Source organism: Ischnura elegans, chromosome 8 (assembly GCF_921293095.1).
Source record: "Ischnura elegans chromosome 8, ioIscEleg1.1, whole genome shotgun sequence".
Lineage (NCBI taxonomy): Eukaryota > Metazoa > Arthropoda > Insecta > Odonata > Coenagrionidae > Ischnura > Ischnura elegans.
Window position 1 is genome coordinate 83512007 of NC_060253.1, and position 24849 is coordinate 83536855.

Genomic DNA, 24849 nt, shown 5'->3' on the forward strand with positions numbered 1-24849 from the left:
GAGCCAAGCTACAAACTTTTTTAAATCTCTCCGAGATATTTCCTGGGATCTTTTCTCCTGCTTAAAATGTTTCAGTGTGTTTGGGGAAATATAATGAACATTAATTTCACGTAATCAGAGATGAAATCCCGAGACTGAAAGGGATGAAAAAATACCTCACCCACCTAATGACCTGTTCTCAATATATGAACCATGAAGACTATTGTTGGATTGCTGCATGTACCCTAAAATCATACAGTTTCCACGCACAATCTTTGTGGAGCGAAAGTGGCACCGCTCGATTTGTTGCACGACTTTTGCAAATGATAGGACAATGCCTTGAAGAGCATCTCTCCTTGCAGGGTGGACCTCATGAGGATAAGTCACGGAGACGGGAACGACACGTTGGTGGTGGACGTAATTGAATCTGGCGAGACGATGCTCAAAGTGTGGGGTGAGGGTGGTGGGACGGCCGTCGAGAAGGAGGGGGAGAGCCAGGTGGTGGTGGTCCCTCCAGTCATGGACTATGTGAAACTGCACGTTGGCGAAGTCATCCTCCCTGCTAAGGTAAGCGACTCGAAAGGCAAGCAATCTTGTTCTCAGTGGCACTCGTTAATGCCTTGAGGGTGGCCTGTCTTAAAGGAGTGACTTTGCTTTTGGTGAGCCATTTTTCAACTGTCTCAAAAATCTGTCAGCAACAATGGACTTTTCTAATTTTTATATATTATCTTAATTTTAGCTATTTTTCTCTGCAGTAAGGTAGGATGATTTAAAATAAAAATATCTGTTTTACTCGGGCGGAAAAATTTTAATTTTAGGTGGTGTTTGACGTAATTATGTTTCCTGCTATTGTAGGTAAAATGCATTTGGATTTAAATTTGTCTTTGATCCTCAAAGTATAAATTTATCGGCTATACATATGACCATGTGCAATGCTGGGATTTAGGGGAAGGATAAGGGGGTTACAGCATTCTGCCTTTTATCAAAACTTACACCAGATAACATCGAAATATGTGGGTACTGCTTTGTATTTAATATTTTGTTATCTTTTCTGGCAAATATACCTGCAAAGCTGGATTAAAATATGTACATAGAAATCAAACAAAGAATCATCATAAGTTTGTATTACCGATAATTGTTGCCCTTTATGACCTCCATAAACCTATTAACTAACAAAATGACGTTTTACATGTTCATGGTAATGATTTAAAATTACGTCTTTTTTGTAGAGATGGGTTGAATAGCATTTTTCTCGAATTCGAATATATCAAAAATTGACTTACTGAATATGCATTTTTCTGCCAATTTTAAATACCAATGGAAATAAAAGTAAGAAAATGCTGAACACTTGGCAAGTCATTCTACTTCAATACTTCCAAATCCTGACGCAACTGTCACCCATGATTAATTCAAACTTGCGCCCATGAAGCACTGCAATGCTTTTGTTTTTTCTTATATGCATATTGAAGGTTATATTATTAGTATTGTTTTACTGCATTCTTTGAAAACCTAAAATTAAATACAAAAGTGACAGTAACTTTAAAATTAGAATATGTAAAACGTAAATTTGATCATGCAACATGAAGTCGGAAAAGGAACAGCCTTTTTGCGTGCATTTGAAGGTATACATTCATTCTTCTTAGTGTTGTTCTCGTGGAGTCATCTGGATTGTAAATATTTTAATGCTTATTTTCAATGATTAGTTTTCGTAAAAATATTATTATAGAATTGAACCAATCAAATGTGCAAACCTTCGTGTTAGACCCAACCATTGTCAACAGATTTAAATTGAATCACTGACAATCTGTGCTGTGTATGTATTTGAAATTTGGATAATTGATAACTTTGTGTCATCGATTATTGAATAGTGTAAAAAGCTCATTATTTGAGGTATTCGGTGATTTGACTATTCAAATACCCAATATCTAGTATTTTGTTATCTTTTATGGCAAATTTACCTACTAAGCTGAATTTAAATAACCACAAATCAAACAAAGATTCATCATATGTTTGTATTAAGATACGTCTCTTTCGGGTAATACACCGCGTGGGTCCATGGTGTATTACCCGAAAGAGACGTATCTTCATACTCATCGACCCGCGGAAGCCTGCATAAGGAATATGTTTGTATTACTGATAATTTTGGCCCTTAATGACTTCCATAAACGTATTAACTATCAGAATGACATCATACATGCTCATGGTAATCTTTTTAACCCTCATATGGATTTACAAAATTAGTTACGTCGTTGGATTTTCGGCGCCGCTGCGGCGCCGCGTCATTTTTTGCTATTATCTTTCAAAGTTAGCGTGAATTTACAAGTTTTCTTATTGATAATGGTAAATACATCTATTATCTATATTTCTTACCGTGTTTTGCTGGATTTAAACCCTTATTGTTGAAGTTATAACAAAAAATCTTGAACGCTGCATTCTTTTCCATTTCTTGCCGTAATGCTCTATATTTCAGTTCCCTTTGTTTGTTATTTTTGAGTTAAAGTTTTAATTTCTTGTGTAATTGTTGTTTAAAACATTTTTCTGATATGCAGAACTCGACAAACTTCGCTTTTTAATGTTTATATTGTTTATAATTTTATGTATCTATATACTAAAAATGATGACCGAATAAAATTCGCTTATGCCCATATGACATAATTTTGCTTCGCTGCGTCCAACCATATGTTATATCTTTGCAGTGTATATAGAAGGATAAGTTATTAAACGTTAATAATGGAATAGTTGTAGGTTAAGTGAGAAGAGACGAGTCTTACTTTCGTGATTTTTACAAGATTCTGGCGATCAAGACAAATCTTACGAATATTCTGGGAGCTTATGTCCTGCAATTAAAAAAAATCAAGTCTTATGGGTTTTGAAATATAAATAGTATGGTATGATAAGCGACGTGTCAAAGAACCCAACGCTTCTTTGTAGTTGGAGATAGAAGAGTCGGTACTCTTTTCCTACCACGGAGCCCTATTCCCCCGCTGGGGACGTGTAGCCCAAGGGAAAGGTTTCCTTCGATATGGCCGGGTAAATGTTTTGCGTGGGAGTGCATCAGATTAGGTTTTACTCCTGGATTGGTGGGAAATCCAAGAAAAAAAAGTCTTAGAAGTATGTGCTATTGGTGGTAGGGGAGAAGGAGCAGCTGCCTTTTTTCTTTCGTCCAGCTCTGCGTGAGAAACTGATGAAAGAATGCTATGGGTGACAAAAATACCCTCACTTTGGAAGGACTTCCCTTACATTTTCTTTCCGTTTCCTTTCTTAGCGTTTCACTGACCCAAACATTGAGACTGTCCATACCTTCCCACTAAGCTCCCTTATTCGTCATTCACCACCTTCTTGCCCCCTCCCACAAAACTTGATTGAACTTCTCTCCACCCTAATGACCCACCCGAGCTGGACCTTCTTGGAATGAAGGGAGGGCCACCGCGGGGCGTTTTGACAAGGCTTTTGTTCCCTGTCCCTCATGCAGCGTTGGAAGGATGAAGAAAAAGCATGCTTTTGTATCTAATTGCCTCCTTGCACTCCCAACCTTTTCCGCAATAAGGATTTTCTACTCCTACCTGTCCTAACGATCTGGGTATTCCCCGATCCTTGGCAGTCGACACACTACCACCACTTCACCTCAGAACAGCCTCTTGGCATTCCTTCTCCTTTCTCCTCCTCACTCACCCCTTTACGTTAGTAAAACCCCCAATGCATAAAACATCTGTGCATTTCAGTACACAAAGAAACGAGAAATATGTTCACAAATGTTCACCTCACGGTAAATTGTCTTTTCACCAATTCATAATGAAACGATTTTTACCTTGTAAAGTCTAAACTCATCGTCAGGAAAGAGAAATTATTTTCTATCACACAATTAGTTGGGTAATTATCTTCATTTCACTCCAATGGTAAACTGTCACATCATCAGTAACTATATAAACGCCTGCAATTTTGTATAGACTATCTTAGCCACAAAGGGATTTTTTTCGAAATAAAGGTTCAAGACATATAACAATAACTGTGCGATGTGTTCTTCACGGTAGTCGGTGAAACTTCTGAATCTCCTGGCAAGTTACAGTTACTCATTCAGCGAGAAATATTCACACAACGGTGAGGAAGCATTATTCTACGAATTCGGATAATGCATTGTGTTAAATTTTTCTGAGAATTGCTGCTTGGAGTAATTCTAAACAGAGTCACCCTAGGATTTACCCAAAGGTGACTATCACCACGGCAGGTACATGGATGCGGTGCGGAGGTGCCCAAGCAAAACTAAGTCGGAAGCCACGGAAAAAAAACAAGGAAAACTTGGCTAGCCATGAGTTTCTATGAATAATTCTTGCGAAAAGCTGAAGTTTTGTCAATTTACATTATATCGAAGTAAACATAATGATTTTTAGCTAAAAGAGGAAACACATTTGGTATTGTAATATTTTCCTTTTGTTAAACAATTTCACTTGATTTATAAGTTTAAAAAAATTAAATACTAGGATTATAAATAGATTATAGCATTTCATATGAAACATTACTTTGACATTAGCGTTGAGAGTGCAGACCCTGACGTAGTGACGAGGAAATTCTCGGCCCAAGCAAAACTAAGTCGGAGGCCCATGAAAAAACAACTTTGACTAGCCATGAGTTTCTATGAATAATTCTCGTAAAAAGATGAAGTTTTGTCAATGGACATGATAACGACGCAAATAATTTTATCTTAGCTAAGAAAGAAAGTAAGATTGATATGGTAATATTTACCTTTTGTTTAACAATTTCTTTTTGTTTATAATGTTTAGAAATATAAATAATATGATTATAAATATATTACAGCATTTCATACGAAACATAAATGCTTTGACATTAACATTGAGAGTGCAGTCAACGACGTAGCGACGAGGAAATACTGAGCGCCGCTGCGGCGCCGAAAATCCAACGACGTAACTTTTTCCATTAGAAGCCAATAAAATGTAACCTATCAACACTATGCTAACAAAATTTTATATGCAGACGAAGAAAGCAGAAAAAATAGACTACTGAAAATTTCAAAATGATTCCTTGGAATGGAAAATTTTTACACCATTTTTAAAACCACGAGCGCCGCTAAGGCGCAGCAAATCCATATGAGGGTTAAATGATGTCTTTTTTGTCAAACAATTAGCCCCAACCCTCATTTTTTGAGTCTCAAAATTCCAAGAATCCCCAAAAACCCTTTTTTTCTGCGTGGGATTCCCCCCTAAGTTCAATCCTACATTTGCCTGTAGCCATTTGGAGAGGTTTTACTCCAGTTGATTCATCTCCGTGAACATTCAATGTGAGATTCAGTGAATTTGGCTAGAGTTGTCATAGATTGAGTTGTGTTCTTTCTGAGTTATTATTTATCTCTCACAGCCAGTGCTCACTGTGGGGGATATTGTCTGCTTCCGTGCCGCCACGTTGCTGGCACAACCTCCTGCTGCTGGGCGCAGGGTAGGTGGGCCGTGGAAGGTGCTGCCCCTGAGTGGTGTGGGAGGCCGAAGCGTGGGCGAGGGCGACATCCTGCGCCTGGACGAGCGCACGGGTGTGGGCAAGGCGGTTGGTCCAGGCCAAGCCCTTGTGCGCTTGCAGCTGACAGCCTCGGGTGGTACCACCTCCACTGAGGTGGATGTACGCCCCATTGAATCAGTGAGTGGCTCCCTTCCCTAGTTGCTGCATGCTATCTATCTACATATTAATCATTACAAATAGCTGCGGAATATGTGGGAAAATTCCACGAAGGAAAAATCATTTGCCTTGGCCAGGAACCTCTTATTCACACCAGGTGGTCTGCCAAATTAGGTATCTATTCATCTTCTTCCGAAGAGTTTCCCCCCCACCTCCGGGTGTAGAGGTTGCGCATTCCTCAAGGTGCACAGTGCCACAAGACTATATTTGTGGACACAGTCTAATGACACTGGCTAGTACTAGATCAAGGCAAATATTTTTTTCAGGTTAAATCATTTGATGCTAATGAAAATTGAGTGCCAATCATTGATTTTTGAAAGTCTTTTCACTCATTATGTATCAAAGAATCATATGTATTTTTCAAATGTTTTACGCCTCCTGTTATGTCTCTCTTGCATTAATGACTCTTGTGATTAATTCCTTATCTCAATGTGTGGTTCTTCCTGAACAAGTTAATGAATCAAACTCTGAAAACGTCACCAACTCATGAAAAGGAAGCAGTAACTTATATTTTTTTATTGTTAACTTATGAGGGAGTGCCTGAATCAGGAAGAATTTTTTCCTTGTGACTTATCTTTTCCTCCAATTCTTTCAATGAATTGTGATTTTGGGTGTTTTCATTCAAAGATTACTGTAAACTCGAAATATAAAATTATTTCCTGAAGAAGCATAGTAATGAGTCAGTACGTTTCTTTAGATTCACCCTTCGTTAAGTTTTCGATAAATTTTGCATTGTTAGAAGCCCTGTCGCCGAGTTATCTTAGTAGACACTTTTGTCAGCGTGTTTTCTTATGACATTAATGACATGCTAAGGAATATACCCATAACTCAGCCATTTTTTCATGAACTGAAATCTGTGCCCTGATAGAAGCTTTTAAGCATATTTACCGACAGCCAAAATCACAGCAAATTTTCCAGATGGCCTACCATTTAAGCGGCCTTTAAATTTTTTTTCAGTTTGTCAGTGCTTACTTTAAGCCTATGAAAGATTCCTTGGACTTTGATGAGAATATGTTTCAATTGTGGTGAACTGAGACTCCAAACTCTAAGATAAAACAATTTTTTTTGCGATTTTCAATTGTGTTGAGCAATCCTTTAGTGAGTTAAGACTAATGCAATAATGCGAATGTGAGAATTTATCCCAACATTTCCTTCCTTAGATCGTCTTCCTGTCATCTGGAGGTCCAGGTAACCTGACCAATTCACATCGAGATATTCCCTTCAAAGTGCCCTTAGTTCTGCTTGGACCAGATGACTCAGCCCTTGCCAAGAGGTCAAACGTCATCCCCAGCCCGTCGGAGGTGTGGGGGGATAAGGAAGGGAGGGCGGGAGACTCTGTGTGTGGGATGGACTCAAGTGTACTGCGGCCATACCCATTCCGATGTGTCCTGCAGTTTTCGGAGAAGTCTCACCCTCCCCTAGGCGTTCAAGTGACTGACATTTTTACTGTTCGCTCTGGATTTGATCCAACTAAAGGTATTCCTAGTTTAATAGTGCCTATGGAGTAGATTCTTTGGATATTTTTTGTATTTATATTCCTCTGGAAACATATAACCTAGTACATATTTGTATGAGATTAAGTAATTTTAGTATAGTTTCAATGGCTTGTTGAAATTATATAGGCGTTCTTGATGAATTCTTCATGTTGACAAAGAATGTGACAGAATAGACAGGCTTTTCACTTTGAACCCTTCGGTCTATTATGGTAGAGAAATTCATGTGTCTGTGCTGTACAGTTTATGGCCAGCTGGTTGACATGAATGAATTGAAACGTTTTGGGAGATAAAAGTGCTCTAGATTGCTAGTTTTCTTTTCATTCTGCCATGTTCTAATGATGATCCACCATTTTTCTTTCAGGAGTCTATGTCTGTGAAATCACTCCTTCTGGGGGAAGCTCTGCAGTGGAAGTTGCAACCCTCCAAGTGAACTTCATTCTCAGGGTTATGGCTGTCAACCCTTATCAGTCCGCAGGTGCTCCCTTGCAGCCCGACCACGGTTCAGGAAGTTCTCTGCAAGTGTCTCAAGGATCTTTCACCTCCTCCCAGCCGCTTCTTCTGCCTTTCTACCCTGCCGTCATTGTTCAACCCCTTTCAATTCAGCTGAGCAATAGTCGACCCTCAGCAAACCTTTTCCTCACTGGCTCTCCATCTGTGTTGGAGCAGGTTGAAGTAAGTGTAATTAATTAGTAAGTGTAAGCAACCTGAGATTGTACAGCCTCTGTACAATCTCAGGTTGTGTTTATTCATTTGGTTTGATCAACAGGCAGGGAAAATCCCATCACATTATCAACACAGTGTCTCGCTCGGTCAGAATTCTTCCATCTTCAGCCATTATTTTTGACATGGCTTACCCTCTTTTGATACGTGATAGCAACTTAACCTTGACATACTATGTCCCTACCTCACATTTTGAGAAATCTGTTGCTGCAGAACATTCTGCCCGAGGCCGCAATATTGACGTGACTAGCTCACAAGTCCTGGTGGGAGAAAAACATGTCAGAACAAGATTAATGAGATAAGCCCTCGAAACAAGATGACATGAAAACAATTTTAATGGTGAGGCCAATGGCAAGCCATTAGCTCATCTTGGCTTCCAATCATTTTGAGATAAGCCCCACAATTATCCCTAACCTTTCCCCCCAACCCCTTGATGATACTTAGAAAGGTCAACAAGCAAGAGATGTATCATTGCCCTCAGGTCGTCTCCAGCAGTGGAGACAAAACTTTTGGCCAGTAATCCAAGCTGTGACATGGGTACAGCCAAAAGACAATACCGCTGGATCTCATTTGAATGTATAAAATCTAGGACACTATGACCTGAAATTTTTTTATAACTTGGATAAATTATACGTGAATACCTGGATTATGCTTGAATTTTGTATTTTGTCTTTTTGGAAACCATGATTGTAGGATTGTGAGAGAATAATACCCTTATTATATTCTTAAATACAGTTTTGGAATAAACATGTGTCTGGGTTGCTCAAGAATTGGTCAATTGCCAAAAACATTGACTACTGGCCAATGAAGAAGGCTAACTGCGATAAATGGGGGAATTTACATTACTTAATTAATATAGTCACTTCATCCTTAATTACTTAGTCTCATACTCAGAAAACTCACTAAGTGCACATACTCAGAAAACTGACCTGATGGACCTGTGTAACCCAGCACTTAAACTTTGCTGCCGATCTTCAATGAACCATTTTGTGCAAGGTTCAGCTACTTTGAGCCAATCCCTAAGATTCATGTTGCATTTATAAAAATGATGAATGATTGATGTAATAATGACCCTTGTAAACTTAGACAGCCAACATTGGCCTTTGCCAAGGCTATTTTACTGAAATCCCAAGTCACACATATTGCCTACCAGGTATGGTATTTTTGGTTATCTATTTTCAAAAAGCCTTGTGAGTGAAAGGCTTAATAGAAACTGGATAATTATGCATTGGGCTGTAATGGTATCCTATAAGCTTACTGAAGTAGGTTGCCCTGTCATCACGTTTCCCTGTCTGTAATAATAATAATAATAATAATAATAGTTTTATTAGCCAAGAGAACCAATACAGATTAGTAAATGGTACGCAATTAAATGTTTGTGACATGTTCTGTTCAATGTTTAATTTCAGGTGCACGTATGTGATGAATCCGTGCTTCAGGTGGAAAGTGCTCCTCCCATAGGCTCGTCATCAATGGGAGTGAGTGTTGGTTCATCCTCATCTTTTACTATCCATCTCAAAAAGGCCTACTGGTTATCCAATGAACTTACCAGGCCTTTGTACATCACTGTGATCTCTGAGTTTACCCATCAAAGAATTGAGGTTAGTTGGTGCATAAATTTTCTTGAAATTTCATAGTTGTTTCTTTGATGAAGCACCATTGCTTTCAGTATTTACTCAACATGTCTTCATTGTGTTGGATGACATTTTTTTCAGCATTGTAGTCACCCTCTTCAGGTCAGTGAAATGGGAATGTAGAATTTTTGAATGCCGTATGTACCGTATCTGTTGGGGTTGGGCTCTTCTTGATTGGTTGCTGCTTTCCTGCAGCTCTTGTGCAATATGCTTTTCAATGTGTTTGAGCAAGGGCAGGTATGTACTAACGTAATTTGCAGGGGAACTACCAGAATGCAGCAACTAATCACAAAGAGCCCAGTCCAAATGGATGCGGCATATAAGACCATTGAATTCCAAATCCTCATTACATCAACCTGAAGAAGTCAACTGAAATGGTGGGAAAACTGGTCATCTGAGACAATGTAGACAGGAGGAGTAAATTCCAAAAGCTGAAATTGCATCTATGTATATCATCCTAAGAAGTGTGCACATATCTCTGCTCTGAGTTGACTTTGTGTAAGATCTGATGTGATATTGATTGTGGCTTCATTGCAGGTCCCTGTGAAGGTCCGCCTCTCTGAAGGCGATGGAGCTGAGGGAGTGGTACAGGCCCCATGCATTGCATCGCACATTAACACAGCAAGCTTTTCTTTTGTGGATTTTGTGATAGCCTACCGTAACTCCTTTATTCTGGTTTTATCAACTGTGGTGATTGTTCTAGTGACATTGTATGGTAAGTTTAATTCTTTGAGTACCATATGATGATTTCACCAAAAAAGTTCTTTCAAGAACAAGTTTATTTACCAATTATTCTTAATTTTTCAGCCTACACCATGTACATTGAGCCAATGGTTGCCCGACAACGACCTGTGACAATGAGTAAGTATGGTTTCAATTTTTCTCCAATCACCCTTACTCCCGTAAAAGTTAATATCCTTAACAATATATTAGTAAGGGCTAACCAATCCACCCGTGGGTATGGTGAATTAACTCTGCAAGTAGCTTATAAGACAGGTTGACCCTAAGTATGGTTGGTGTTACTTTCGGGAGATGCTGTTTCATAATCATCAATCCTATGATAAGTTTGACACAACTCTTCATTCAATTCTCCTCTCGGCTAATCCTTCGTCAAGGACATAATTCTTCGGCTTCTTTCATCACCTACTCTTATCTGTCTCATTCATAGTTAACCTCAGCAATGCCTCACTTCCACCCGTCTATCCGTGATAATATTATTTGATGTGGTGGAGTACATTTTCCTGTCTTCTGCCCAAGGTTTTCAACTCGGCCACTCGGCTGCCCAAGTTGCGGAACTCCTACCCCTCCTCAAGTTTATGGTTTCCTAGTCTCAGTTTTCTTCTTCTATTGCAATACTTTAATCTCTTCTGTCCAACTCTTCTTAGAATTTTGGCATTATTCACACAATCTATCCGTTTGATGTTCATCATTCTTCTATAACACTGCATTTTTAAAGCTTCCAATCTTGATTTCTCCAATTTTATCATCGTCCATGCCTCACTACCATAAAAAAGGATGCTCCAAATGTAAGTCCTATTACAGTAGACGCCCGGTTTTACGAGTGCTCATCATCCCTCTGAAATTACTCGCAAAATAAAGCGCTCGTTGTATCCGCAGGTGTTGAATAAACCCACCGAAGCCTCGTAATCGTTCCTATTTACAGTTTTTCTTTTGTATCCCCGGTATTTAACAAAGTTTAACAGCCTAAGAGTAATTATCAGGCTCAATCTAATTGAGTATCAACATATTTAAAGAAAGAAATGGGGGATTTTCGATTTAATATAATACATATTAATTCCCTCAGTTTCGGTGTTATTCCCGTTCTTGTATTTTTTGATAGCCGAAGAAAGCTGTAAAAACGGCGTAACTAGTCGGAGTCAATAAGTTCGGTATGCAGTGGACGTTGCTCTAGCTTTCCATTAGTTGAAAGTAAATGTAAGGGCACTGATCTAACTACAACAATGTTGTGCTTTCAACTTCCATACCTAGCATGGGAAAAGATGGAGGGGGTTTCACTACAATGTAAGTTCCCCTTAAACGTAGCCTTTTATATTATTGAAGCGATGAAGCCAAAGTGGATTGGGGGAGGGGGGGAACTAACTCCCTCTCCCACTGTCATCTTCCTCCCATTCCCCTCCCGCTGATAACTGGCTTAGACCATTTAAGTAAGTAGACCTGCCGTTCGGGCGGAACGCTGTGGCCAACATCGCACGGCGGGGAAGTGAGTGGGATGAGGGATCATGACGTCACGGTTGGGACTGCAGACGATATTCCGTATGTGCACTTGAGATATTTTAACGCTCATACGCTGCAAAGTCGCTGAAAAGTGACAATATTGGGCACGCAAAATGATTATACACTTAATAAACATATTTTTACAATGAACTAAGGCATTTTATAGCCTTGAATCTGCGCAGAAAGCTAAATAAATCAAGATGAAGCGAGAAGCGATCGTATTAAATACATTTATTAAGAATGTAATTTTAGTAACTTTGCATGGAGCAATATTCATGAAAATTGGCACACTTATGGGTAAAGGTCCTAAGTTTTTTTTGAGTGTAAGCAATATTTTACAATTTTGACCTTTTGACCTCACAATGTGGGTCCACACAATATTTTTGAATTTGCCTTATGGGGTTTAAATGTTTAAAAAGTCGAGATAGAAAAAGTCTGAATTTCATCGACCAAGATGTCAATTCTTAGGTTTTTGGACCAGAGAAACCCTGAAAATTACACTTTTATTTACGAAAATTCAACCGTTGACCCAGTAAGGTCACCGTCTAGATCATAAGGGTGGCAAAAAGAATAGCATACCAACAAAGGTGTCGATCCATGGATTTTATAGGGCACCCAAGTCATTGGTATTGTCCAAATACCCGTATTATTCACTAATCGACCTCCAAGGTTAATACGGAGGTCAAAGACCTTAGAGGTAAACGTCCGGCCATCGTGACACCCAGGTTTCGAACCATATGTTTTGAAGGGTGCCAAAGTCGATTTTTCAGTTAATAGATCCGTATTGTTGATTTTTTTGACCACCGAGGTCTCAAAGGTCATAGAGTTAAATGTCTGGCCATCATGACAACCAACGTGTCAAACCATAGGTTTTGAAGGGTGCCAAAGTCGGTTACGCAGTTCATTCATCCGTACAATAATTTATTTTGACCTCCGAAAGTCGTAATGGGGGTCAAAGGTCATAGAGATTTTAGTCGACCGCTTTGACTTTCTGACCGCTTTTGATTCAGATATTTTAAACTTCATTCGCTACTTCGATTACCAAAATTTTATCACCCTCAATAACTTCAATAGCATTTTAAAAAAAGGTGATTGATTGTTTTTAAACTCTAGCTAAATTTGAGGATTCTTTTTCAAAACTCTCTTCTACAACTCTAGGACATTAAGCCTGATATAGAAAGTAGGAATTCATGGTGTGGTATAATTTAAAAATTCTATCTACAGCTGACGAAAGAGGTAACTAGCGCGTTTTACAGTAACCAAGTATTTTCTTATACATGCGACTTCCGCAGTTTCACAAAATTCTTTCAGCATTTGAAGACGCACGGTGTAATGTAGAAATAGAAATATATTTTAATGACAATATTTTTCACATCTGAGGGCAAAAAAACAGCAGCTGTTTTAACGGCGCGGCGTTATGTATCATGTGCGCTGCAAAACAAATTTGATAACTTGTGATGTACATGCCTTAGATCTGAAGGAATGACTATGAAAAATAGCATTGAAAGACATCCTTCTGCTAATGCTAGTTTCTTTTCTTCGTCTCCATAAATTGTTTTTACTAAAAATTTCTGTATTTTGGAGGAAGATGCAGCAGTATTTATATATCTTTTATGCTCTTGCGTCTCCAAGTGCTTCGAAATATTATACTGCCGTGAAAAACAGAAAATTATATATTATTATAAATATATAAAATTATTAAATTAAATAAATTATTATAAATATATAAAAATTTCACACATTTGAGAGAGTAATCGCTTCTGGATTTTTTAACAAAATGAGATTCATTTCTTAGATGATCGTTGAATCCGCATCCTCTTTTCTTACTTATTGTGACAAGAATATAAAAAATTAAATTATGTCGTACATTGTTTAAAAAAATTAAATTGAAAACTCTGTAAGTACATACGTACAACATTACATGAAAATAATTAATAAGCTATTCAATACATTAAATATAATTGATTGTTAGAAAGCAAATTTATTTTTAAAATTATTTTAATCCAATCCTCTCTTTCTTTCTAATTATAAATATGTTAATAGGTATTATTTATTCCCAGAATTTTCCGTAGTGTACATAAATCTTAGGTGTCACTTGCAAAGCCGGCGCTAGACCTTTTTCCACCATCGCAAAATATAAATAACACGAGAGCTTTCTGCTAAGTAAAAAATTATGCATTTAGGAAATAACTAAATTACTTACCTAAATAATATGAATGCTGATTTGTTGACATCCCTTTTTAGTAGCGCTAGCGCGCAGTTCAATTTGCATCGCATAATTGACCGTTTAAAAATTACTATATGTGAAGGCGTTGCCGCGTTACTTCGTGGACGACCGGCAAATTCTTTACACCATGACCCTTTTCCTCTCTAAAATTCCCCCATTTACAGCTTTTGTGCAAGATTTCATGTTTTTATAACGATGTTCCGAATGATGCTAGATCGCTAACGAGATAAGAAAAAAATCTGCTGAAGTTTACAAAGGGCTTTGTCTTCATTTTACTGCCATAATATTTTTTCGTCGCTGCCAATGCCGAAAAAGGCCACTGTTCATTAATTGTAAGTTCACCAATCCAACCATGGCTGAGAGAATACTTCTCGTACATAACGCAATAAATATTAGTACTTTTAATTGAAAAATCGCGAAGAAAATGGTCAAAATACCGCAGTGATACAGTGAATCCCCATTCGTAGCCATGCGCTACGACGATGAGCGTCCCAACCGTGACGTCACGCCCCTTTAAAAGTGGGTGGGGAAGGAAAGGAGCGGAGGGGAGATGTTGGCCACACGGCGAGACATGGGTAGGGGTGGGGAATGGCGGGTCTAGTTCTTATATGGTCTAAGATAACTGGGTATAACAAAAGAAGAACGTAAAATGGGAGCACGCAGAGCGTAGTCAAGGCTGCAAATCACATAAATGCTTGAACGTAACTGGCTTTATGTGTTGTTGATCTGACACGCATCTTGTATTTTTAGTTTAATAAACAGATAATGCAAAACACAGTAGTTAATGCTTGCTCAGCGGTGCATTGCCCTCGAGAAATATCTGTCGTAATACCGAGCGTACATGATGGAAGGAACTTTTTGACCCTGCTATATCTGATTTATTTTTCATGTAAGACATATGCCATTTGGTGGTACAAAAACTGTCACTTGCTAAAATGCAATTCTCTTAAAATGTTATACTCGCTGAACCTGGCTTCCGCTGTAATTTTTATGGCTATTCTAATAATTACATATTCTTTCTTAATTTGTCCATTGTTGGTCACTCAGCTACCGAAGTAGCGGAATTCCTTCCACTCCACAAGTTTATGGTTTCCTAAATTCGGGTTCATATTTGTCTCTTCTCTTCTACTGCCAACCATTGCTCTGGTCATTATGTGTTCTGTAGTAGTTCTAGCTAAAAGGCTACTATTTCAAAAGTACATAGTTTGTTCTCAGTGGTCATAAATGTGTACTATTCTGCATTTTAATGAAATTAAGCAATCAAAAAGATAAATCTAATGGAGTCAAACACAAATTAGAAGTAATTACACAAAAGAAAAGTTTTGAAAAATCTCACATGAGATTAGGGGTAGAGGGTTAAGCTATGTTTCAAAGCTTTTAATGAAGCGTAAAGGAGAGAGGAGGTTGAAAAATTACCTAATTTGCCTTACATTATTAATGAACCTTTCTGAGTCTTCAAATCACTGGAACAAATGCCTTCTTTAGCATTAATCTTTAATAAACATATCAAACATTGTTTTCAGTTTTCTCATAATTTTCTGATTGATCTGATGCCAAACAGCAATGAAATCCTATAATATTGACCTACTTCACTTGAGATTCCCAGAGTGCATGGAAAATAACAGGAAAAAAATTTCCCAGCTCATACTGATGGAATGCGATATCTTAAGAGCAAGGGAGAGATTAGTCTGGATAAGAACATAGAGGTCACGATTGTTCCTCTCAAGAAAGAGAGAGTTTGGGTCACGAAGATAAGAAGGGGCTGGGAGAGCTTATTCTGATCAAGTTCAAGAGCTCATTTTGTCAGCCTTGGTGGTGGTGGGATAAGTCCTCGCCTACCGAAGGTCGCAGGTTTGAGTCCCACCTGGATAAGTTGCCCCTTCCAGGACATGTGTGTGTGTGATCGTCTGTTGTTGGTTGTTTAAACTCCCAATGTAAATGCCTCATTGTGCTGTTTTTGGGGGTAATTGATGTAAATAAAGTAAATGGGCCAAAACTAGTGGCATCACCAACTCATGAAAATTGGGTGGCAACTTTCACGTTTTCTTATTTTAATCATTCCAGAAATTGACAGAACGAGGAAGATTTTTATGCGTAACTTATCTTTCCCTTCCATCTACTGAATTCCTTTACTTATATGCTCTGTTGTGTAATACTGAAAGACCCATTCCACTTAAAATTTTTAAAGCATTACTCAGGTTTCATTACTGTGTCTCATCATCACCTTTTTTCAGTGGAGTTTGTGCATATTAAAAATGCATGTGATATTGCAGTGCCATTATTCCACGATATTATCTTCACGATAGATAAATTCCACTATGTTAGGCCTCAGACTTAAATTCTTGCATGTTTCAGCAGTTATGCTTATGATGAGTGCAGGATTCTGGGTTTTTCACGCCAAGTCCATGGTGACAAGTTTCGGAAGCCATCCTTCTTTTGTCTTCTGGTTATGGGTGGGAAGCCTGGTTATTTGGCGTCCTTTTATAGTGCTGGCCATCCCTCCTAGTATAGTTTCCTTACCATTGCTAAGGGTGGAATGGAATGAGGCAGGCCACAAAGTTGATTTTGAAGGGGCAAAGACTTTGGTAAAGGAGAACCACTGTTACCCTAGCCATACCAGAGAAGCCTTGGAAATCATTGAAAATTTAAACAGAGGTAGTGGCTACCCTATCAGGAATGTGGGGAAAAGGCTGCTGGCCAATCAGTGTTCAAAACTGACGTGACCCTGAGTCAATGAGCATGTCGTGAAAAACCCAGAATCCTACACTTATTGTGAGACTAAAAAAGATAATAAAAAAGGAAGGGGTGGAAGTACGTTTTTCCCGCTGTTACATGTACACATGTGCAAACATGAAACCATTTTCAGGGAAAGGGTTGATTTAATCTGTCTTTGTTCCTGGGCAGCTTACTCTCCGAGGCAGCAGCAACCAGCCAGCCACGGCTCTCCTCTCGCACAGTCACCCCTCCTCAGGGTGGCACCCCCTGGCAGCGAAGGTAGCAGTCCTGGCTACGCCCATCGCTCTCCTTACAGCGAGCTATCCCCAGAACCAGTATACGGTGCCGTGAGTGGGAGTTACTACCAGTCGCCCTCCTTGAGACGGAACAGGAAGTTCCTCTGAAAAAAAGATTTGTCAGCCCTTTGTGGCTAGTGTCTGTTTGAAAGTGTAAATAGGGGGTGTGTTTTCCGTGTGAATCCAAATGTTTTTCTTGCGGTTGAGTGTTAAAGGATCATTGACCTGTGTCTTTGGCAATTGTGTTCCTTGGAGATATCACTGCCAGTGTACGTGTGGTATGAATGAGTTCAATAATTGAAGTGTGACTTTTTTATTTTTGAAGTCATGTGAAGCCACGTTCGGAGATACTGCGACAGGAGTGCTGTGTTAGAAGAATGTTGTCCATTGTTTTAATTAGTAATTTCTATATTTATGGGTACTTATCTGGAAAAGTGTTGTTGAGCTCAATATGAGTTGCAATTTTATGATCTCTGTCCATTGCTTTGACAGCAGTCAGGTTAAGCACTTCCTGAAATTGAATTGAAGACAGCACAGTGATATTAGCCAAACAAATCTTTGCCGAATGCGTTCTAGTGTTGGTAAAAATAGGCTCTACATCATCTGCTTGGCTTTCTTCCTCGTGAAAAATGAACTTTTGATGACAAATGTCTGACTTGTGAGCCATTGAAGTCTTTTTCCTTGCTTAAAAGAAATTGCCAAGGGACATAAAAGAATGCATTACTTCTCAAAATTTACTTTACATTACTTGCGGCAAAATTTTGTTTGCATAAATGAATAACCTTTGCTTGTAACCGAGAGTAAGGTTTTCTAAGGGGTTTTTTAATCTAGGGATCTCGGTTGTAAAGTGACCTCGGTAGTGCCAAAATGTCTATTGGTATTTTTAGAGCCGTTTGGAGATGTTCACCAATCAGATAATCTTCTTTCATACTTCATTTTTATTTCTAAGGGCTGTTTTTTGATGGCCTTTTTTGTTTTAATAAGGACCACTAAAGGAAAGTTACTTATTAAATTTTATTTCACCCTTATTGCAGCCAAGTATTATGTAACTAAGGAACTTCAATATCATTTCTGATACACAGGAAGTATTATGTCGGTTTTATGTAATCTTTCGACCTGTCTTTAAAGTCGTGTATCTAATTCTTTGCCTCTGTAATATTGTTTTACTACATCTGCATTTCTGTTTAATAGATTTATTTTCATATTAGCTGGATTAACAACCTAATTCAATGTCAGTATTTTAATTTAGTCAAATAATCATTGATTTGTGGTTCCACATAGTCAGGAAGTTCAAAGTTAAACAAAGCTGTGACGTTCCTATGTTTTTCTGGATACTAATACTTGGAATTACAATATATATGTCGGGGTTTGAGCTGTTAAAAGGTTGACAATTCTTGGCTTGACAAATATATTCAGTCTTTGGATGTACAATTGAATTCCCTTAAAGTATCTGAAAATTTAAGTTGGTCTGTGAGTGATTGTTTCAAAGCTGTGTATGGAGGGTTGCAATAGATGTGAGATGAATAAGATTGCGCTCTTGCTGGTGTGTGAAAATTAAATTTTATTGATATAAATGAATTAGGTTTTCATTGTTTTTAAAATGTACCTACAGGAACTAAGTACATAATCCCTTAATTTACATGCAGCAAAATAAGCTTCGACTGCTGGACACCTGATTGTCTCCTTGCGTTTCAATTTACTCCCAACATGCAGGGAAAACTCGCGTAAATTGTGTACTCGAGCACAATTGTATGATAGGGTGTGCTGATTAATAAATAATAGTTAAACAATTCTGATCATCAGTTGAGAGAGCTATTTTCAACACAATTGAAAATCTGTCCCTAAGGAAATGTCCAAAGCTGTGACTTTGTACATCGTGAAAGCTGGCCAGTGTGGTTAGATCATCTTCTCCAAAACTAGATCATAAATACCTATAAAAATTAATTGCTCATCAATAGGACAGAAAAAAACACCGCTAAAAAGATTTCAAATTAGTTCATCTTATTTAGAAAACACGGTAAAGCCTTTGATGTACAGTAAGACAAAAGCCTTTAAGTTTATCAGGTAACTTTAATCATGACCTCTTCTTTTTTTCCGCTTTGATCTTGGCTTGTGACTAGAAGTTTCACCTCCTAGCTCAACACCACAATTTGAGCTTCTTTCATGCATATATAAGGCTTCAGGATCACTGTTCTGATTTTCACAATCAATCCCCTCGAAATGTTCGCTTTCAGTTCCGCATACTTTCTTATCGTGGGATTTTTTCTTTTTCTTCTTCTTCTTATGCTCGGCATTAACTACACCCAATTCATCTCTTACATTTCCCAATGCAGAATTCCTTGTGAAATCATGGTCAGCTGCATAGGCAGGTGATTCGGGTTCTTGACAATCCTCTATTGTGTCCAAAGAAGAAACTTTCCTCTTATTCTTTCTATACTTCTTGCTCCTATAGTCCTTCACCATTTCTTTCTCCTTATTTTTCAAACTCTCAGACGGTATTATAAGCTGCTTCTCTTGTTCAGTAACTCTAGCAAGCTTACCTACTAATTTGTTTCCATGCCGGGCAGCCCTTGAAATGACAGAATAAATGAAAATATTAATGCAACCGTTAGATCAAGAGTAAAATAGATGGCATAATTTTACAAAACGAATTATTAACTTAATGAAACATCTTACTTGTGTGCTGTTCGGCCACCACATATTTTTAACAACTCCTCGTCCGTTAAATTAGACAAAGAATTTGTCGAGGATTCGCAGTCAACAGGTGAGGAAACCTTTTCTTTCATTGGAATTACTCTCCCTTCACTAGTAAGAGTCTCGGTCTGGAAGACGATAATAAAAATAACAGAAAAAGTACCGGAAATATATACATATATATTTACGTTCGCAATTACACCCATGTGTTAATTTCTTTAACAGTAATCTAATTTAGGACGCCCATAAATCATGCATGACTATAACTCAGCTGTACTTTCCGTGTGGATCAAATGAATGTACACCGAATATTGACACGGGCTAAGATTATAGATGAAAACTTTCGTACCTTGATGAACTTGCCGTATTTTAAGGGGTTTTCTTTCATCAGTTTGGTAACAGAAGCCCGCTTGGTGGAGATTGTGAGACCTGGCGATTCTACCACGGCCTCCGACTCCTCTGTGGCAACGTCAACAGTAACACGTTTAGCAGCTTCGTTAAAGGCTACTTCCCACCAATTATTAGTGAATTGTTCGGCGTGATCATGTCCTATTCCAGTATTATCAAATTTCAGCTTAGGCTTCAAGGCTTCCACCATTCCATTTTCTGTTTTTCCAAGGCCTTTGCCTACATGAAAATGTTCACATTTATAATAACATGATACACTTGATTCTAGGTATAGAATTTGAAAAATAAATACCTTCAGCCCATCCATACTTCTCTAGAAGATTTCTTGCGAATGACATTGAGGGTAATCCGGACATTACAAATTCAAAACCTACGATGCAGCAGTTGAACTCGGATGCAACTTTGGTTCAACCACCAAGAACCGAACGAGAAAACTACACAACCGTTTTCATGCTTACCCTCTACACTTTCAGTAAACAGTAGAAATAATGTGGCTATGGTTGAGTTACAGATCAGAAATCTTAATGGATAATAATCGGACACAATCCTCACTACTCCACATGTTTACATGAACGACCACGCACGCTTCGCTTCAGGCCATAGAGCAATGCTCCTTAGACCATTTAAGTAAGTAGACGTGCCATTCGGGCGGAACGCTGTGGCCAACATCGCACGGCGGGGAAGTGAGTGGGATGAGGGAGCGTGACGTCACGGTTGGGACTGCAGACGATATTCCGTATGCGCGCTTGAGATATTTTAACGCTCATTCGCTGCAAAGTCGCCGAAAAGTGACGATATTGGGCACGCAAAATGATTATACACTTAATAAATATATTTTTACGATGAACTAAGGCATTTTACAGCCTTGACTGTGCGCAAAAAGCTAAATAAATCAAGATAAAGCTATAAGCGATCGTATTAAATAAATTGATTAAGAATGTCATATGTAAACATGGGCGTACCCAACGAAGGCCAGGGGGAGCAGCTGTCCCCATAGAAGCAAAAATCGCAAAATGCTTTAAGCAAAATCAGTACTGAATTGGAACGAAAGTATTCAACAAATTTTCTTCAAACCAACGAAAAATGATATGTATTAGTATAAGTTAAGTAACTGAAATAAAACTATTTTTTCAAGGAAATGATCTCATAAACTAATAGAGCGCTGTTATAATGTCCTTCATTCATCTTTTCCATGCTAAAATGTCTCAACTTGGCTTGCCCCCCCCCTCCTAGAACATGGCTTCCCCCCCTAGGCCATGGCTTTCCTCCCCCTAGACCATACCTTTTCACCCCCTCTAGGTAAAAAGAAGGGGTCATGGCAAGTATCTCGTAATTTTTTCCGCAAAAACCAGTTTATTGCGATCTCGGTAATCTTCAATAAAAATAATTAAACAAATCGTTTTATTTATAAGCCCAGTACAATGAAGCCTAGATTAACGTATTTACACTGAAAATACGCATTTTGAAAAGTCCTACGTGAGATTAAAAAGAAGGCGTGGAGCAAAATCCCACGATATTTCACAAAGGGTGAAGGGAGGGGTCCATAAAAAGGCAAAATTATTTTTGAAATATTCCTTATTACTAGTAGATTAACATAACGGTGACGTTCCTAGAAAATGAATATTAAGACTGTCCCAACGGTCGTGTGTCATTTTTGACCCGTAATTTTAGTAACTTTGCATCGAGCAATATTCATAAAAATTGGCACACTTATGGGGAAAGGTCCTAAGTTTTGTTGAGTTTAAGGAAAATTTTTACAATTTTGACCTTTTGACCTCGCAATGTGGGTCCAAACCAAAAATTTTAATTTGCCTTATGTGGTTTTAATGTAAAAAATCGAGATTGAAAAATGTCTAAATTTCATTGACCAAAAATGTCAATTCTTGGGTTTTCGGACACAAGAAACCCGAAAAAAACAATTAAATTTACGAAAATTCAACCGTTGACCCAGTAAGGTCACCGTCAAGGTCATAAGGGTGGCAAAAAGAATAGCATACCAACAAAGGTGTCGATCCATGGATTTTATAGGGCACCCAAGTCATTGATATTGTCCAAATAACCGTATTATTCACTAATTCACCTCCAAGGTTAATACGGAGGTCAAAGGCCGTAGAGGTAAACGTCCGGCCATCGTGACACCCAGGTTTCGAACCATATGTTTTCAAGGGTGCCAAAGTCGATTTTTCAGTTAATAGATCCGTATTGTTGATTTGTTGACCACCGAGGTCCCAATGGGGGTCAAAGGTCATAGAGTTAAATGTCTGGCCATCATGACAACCAACGTGTCAAACCATAGGTTTTGAAGGGTCCCAAAGTCGGTTACGCAGTTCATTCATCCGTGCAACAATTTATTTTGACCTCCGAAAGTCATAATGGGGGTCAAAGGTGATAGAGATTTTAGTCGACCGCTTTGACTTTCTGACCGCTTTTGATTCAGATATTTTAAACTTCATTCGCTACTTCGATTACCAAATTTTATCTCCCTCGATAACTTCAATAGCATTTAAAAAAAGGTGATGGTTTGTTTTTAAACTCTAGCTAAATTTGAGGATTCTTTTTCAAAACTCTCTTCTACAATTCTAGGACATTAAGCCTGATATAGAAAGTAGGAATTCATGGTGTGGTACAATTTAAAAATTCTATCTACAGCTGACGAAAGAGGTAACTAGCGTGTTTTACTGTAACCAAGTATTTTCTTATACATGCGACTTCCGCATTTTCACAAAATTCGTTCAGCATTTGAAGACGCACAGTGTAATGTAGAAATAGAAATATATTTTAATGACAATATTTTCCACATCTGCGGGCAACAAAACAGCAGCTGTTTGAACGGCCTTATGTATCATGTGCGCTGCAAAACCGATTTGATAACTTGTGATGTACAGACCTTAGATCTGAAGGAATGACTATAAAAAATAGAATGGAAATACATCCTTCTGCTAATGCTAGTTTCTTTTCTTCGTTTTCATAAATTGTTTTTACTTAAAATTTCCGTATTTTGGAGGAAGATAGAGCAGTATTTAAATATCTTTTATGGTCTTGCGTCTCCAAGTGCTTCGAAATATCATACTGCCGTGAAAAATAGAAATTTATCCGTTACATTTCACACATTTGACAGAGTAATCGCGTCTGGATTTTTTTAATAAAATGAGATTCACTTCTTAGATGATCTTTGAATCCACATCCTCTTTTCTTACGTATTGTGACAAGAATATAAAAAATTAAATTATGTCGTAAATTGTTTAAAGAATTTAATTGAAAACTCTGTAAGTACATACGTACAAAATTACATAAAAATATTTAATAAGTTATTCAATATATTAAATATAATTGATTGTTATAAAGCAAATTTATTTTTAAAATTATTTTAATCCAATCCTCTCTTTCTTTCTAATTTTAAATATGTTAATAGGTATTATTTATTCCCAGAATTTTCCGTAGCGTACGTAAATCGTAGGTGTCACTTGCAAAGCCGGCGCTAGACCTTTTTCCACCATCGCAAAATATATATAACACGAGAGCTGTCTGCTAAGTAAAAAATTATGCATTTATGAAATAACTAAATTACTTACCTAAATAATATGAATGCTGATTTGTTGACATCCCTTTTTAGTAGCGCTAGCGCGCAGCTCAATTTGCATCGCATAATTGACCGTTTAAAAATTACTATATGCGAAGGCGTTGCCGCGTTACTTCGTGGACGACCGGCAAATTCTTTGCACCATGACCCTTTTCCTCTCTAAAATTCCCCCGGTTACAACTTTTGTGCAAGATTTCATGTTTTTATAACGATGTTCCGAATGATGCTAGATCGCTAACGAGATAAGAAAAAAATCTGCGGAAGTTTACAAAGGGCTTTGTCTTCATTTTACTGCCACAATATTTTTTCGTCGCTGCCAATGACGAAAAATGCCACTGTTCATTAATTGTAAATTCATCAATCCAACCATGGCTGAGAGAATACTTCTCGTACATAACGCAATATATATTAGTACTTTTAATTGAAAAATCGCGAAGAAAATGGTCAAAATACCGCAGTGATACAGTGAATCCCCATTCGTTGCCATGCGCTACGACGATGAGCGTCCCAACCGTTACGTCACGCCCCTTTAAAAGTGGGTGGGGAAGGAAGGGAGCGGAGGGGAGATGTTGGCCACACGGCGAGACATGGGTAGGGGTGGGGAATGGCGGGTCTAGTTCTTATATGGTCTAAGCAATGCTCTATGCTTCAGGCCGAATTTCGCATTTCGATTCTCATCGTTAAAGACCATTTCCTCATTTTTGCGTTGCCGCGCTGCATACGTTCGATCACCGCTCGTTTCAGTTTTCGGGGTCCTTGAGGCTTCGCATCTCAAGACTTAAACTTTTTATTCAATCGCACAAATATTTTAAATGCATGACATATTTCGCCATTGTTGGAACGCTAAAGCAGGCTTCCTTTACCAAATATGTTAATAGGAAACAAATCATTCTCCAGCGGTCCCAGAGAGTTGAGGAGCGAGCGAAAACGCGGGAACTGTGATGTTGAACTCCCGTGTAATGTGTTGAATTTAAATGAGTTAGGGAAACCAGTAAATAGCATATTTACAATATCTGGAGATAAAGCTGTTGGAATCTTGTGCAGTAGTTGGTTGAACTAGTTAAAGCTATTGTCTCCTCATTCTGTTGTGGCAAGATCATTTGAAGACTTTTGGACTTGCCCAGAGGCGGATAGATAAGGTATGCTTCTGCCGCTATTCAGTGGTGTCTGCCGTTTTTCGTTG

At 38.3% G+C, this 24849-nt stretch overlaps 2 protein-coding genes across 2 annotated transcripts in view; one reads left to right on the plus strand and one right to left on the minus strand.

Moving 5' to 3' along the window:
- The window catches only part of LOC124163201 (nuclear pore membrane glycoprotein 210), a 37513-nt gene extending 18951 nt beyond the window's left edge, over positions 1 to 18562 (plus strand). The window contains exons 8-15 of the mRNA XM_046539932.1: positions 342 to 546; positions 5350 to 5622; positions 6822 to 7137; positions 7519 to 7829; positions 9287 to 9478; positions 10049 to 10226; positions 10319 to 10372; positions 16878 to 18562. Coding sequence (XP_046395888.1) covers positions 342 to 546; positions 5350 to 5622; positions 6822 to 7137; positions 7519 to 7829; positions 9287 to 9478; positions 10049 to 10226; positions 10319 to 10372; positions 16878 to 17092 — 1744 coding nt within the window. The 3' untranslated portion in view covers positions 17093 to 18562. The remainder of the gene's footprint in view (positions 1 to 341; positions 547 to 5349; positions 5623 to 6821; positions 7138 to 7518; positions 7830 to 9286; positions 9479 to 10048; positions 10227 to 10318; positions 10373 to 16877) is intronic.
- LOC124163202 (G patch domain-containing protein 4) lies at positions 18414 to 20679 on the minus strand. Its single transcript, XM_046539933.1, has 4 exons — positions 20379 to 20679; positions 20028 to 20305; positions 19661 to 19806; positions 18414 to 19553 (listed from the first exon to the last, which is right to left on the minus strand). The coding sequence occupies exons 1-4, from the start codon at positions 20440 to 20442 to the stop codon at positions 19055 to 19057; spliced, it is 987 nt and encodes a 328-aa protein (XP_046395889.1). The 5' UTR covers positions 20443 to 20679; the 3' UTR covers positions 18414 to 19054.
- Positions 20680 to 24849: the final 4170 nt, after the last annotated feature.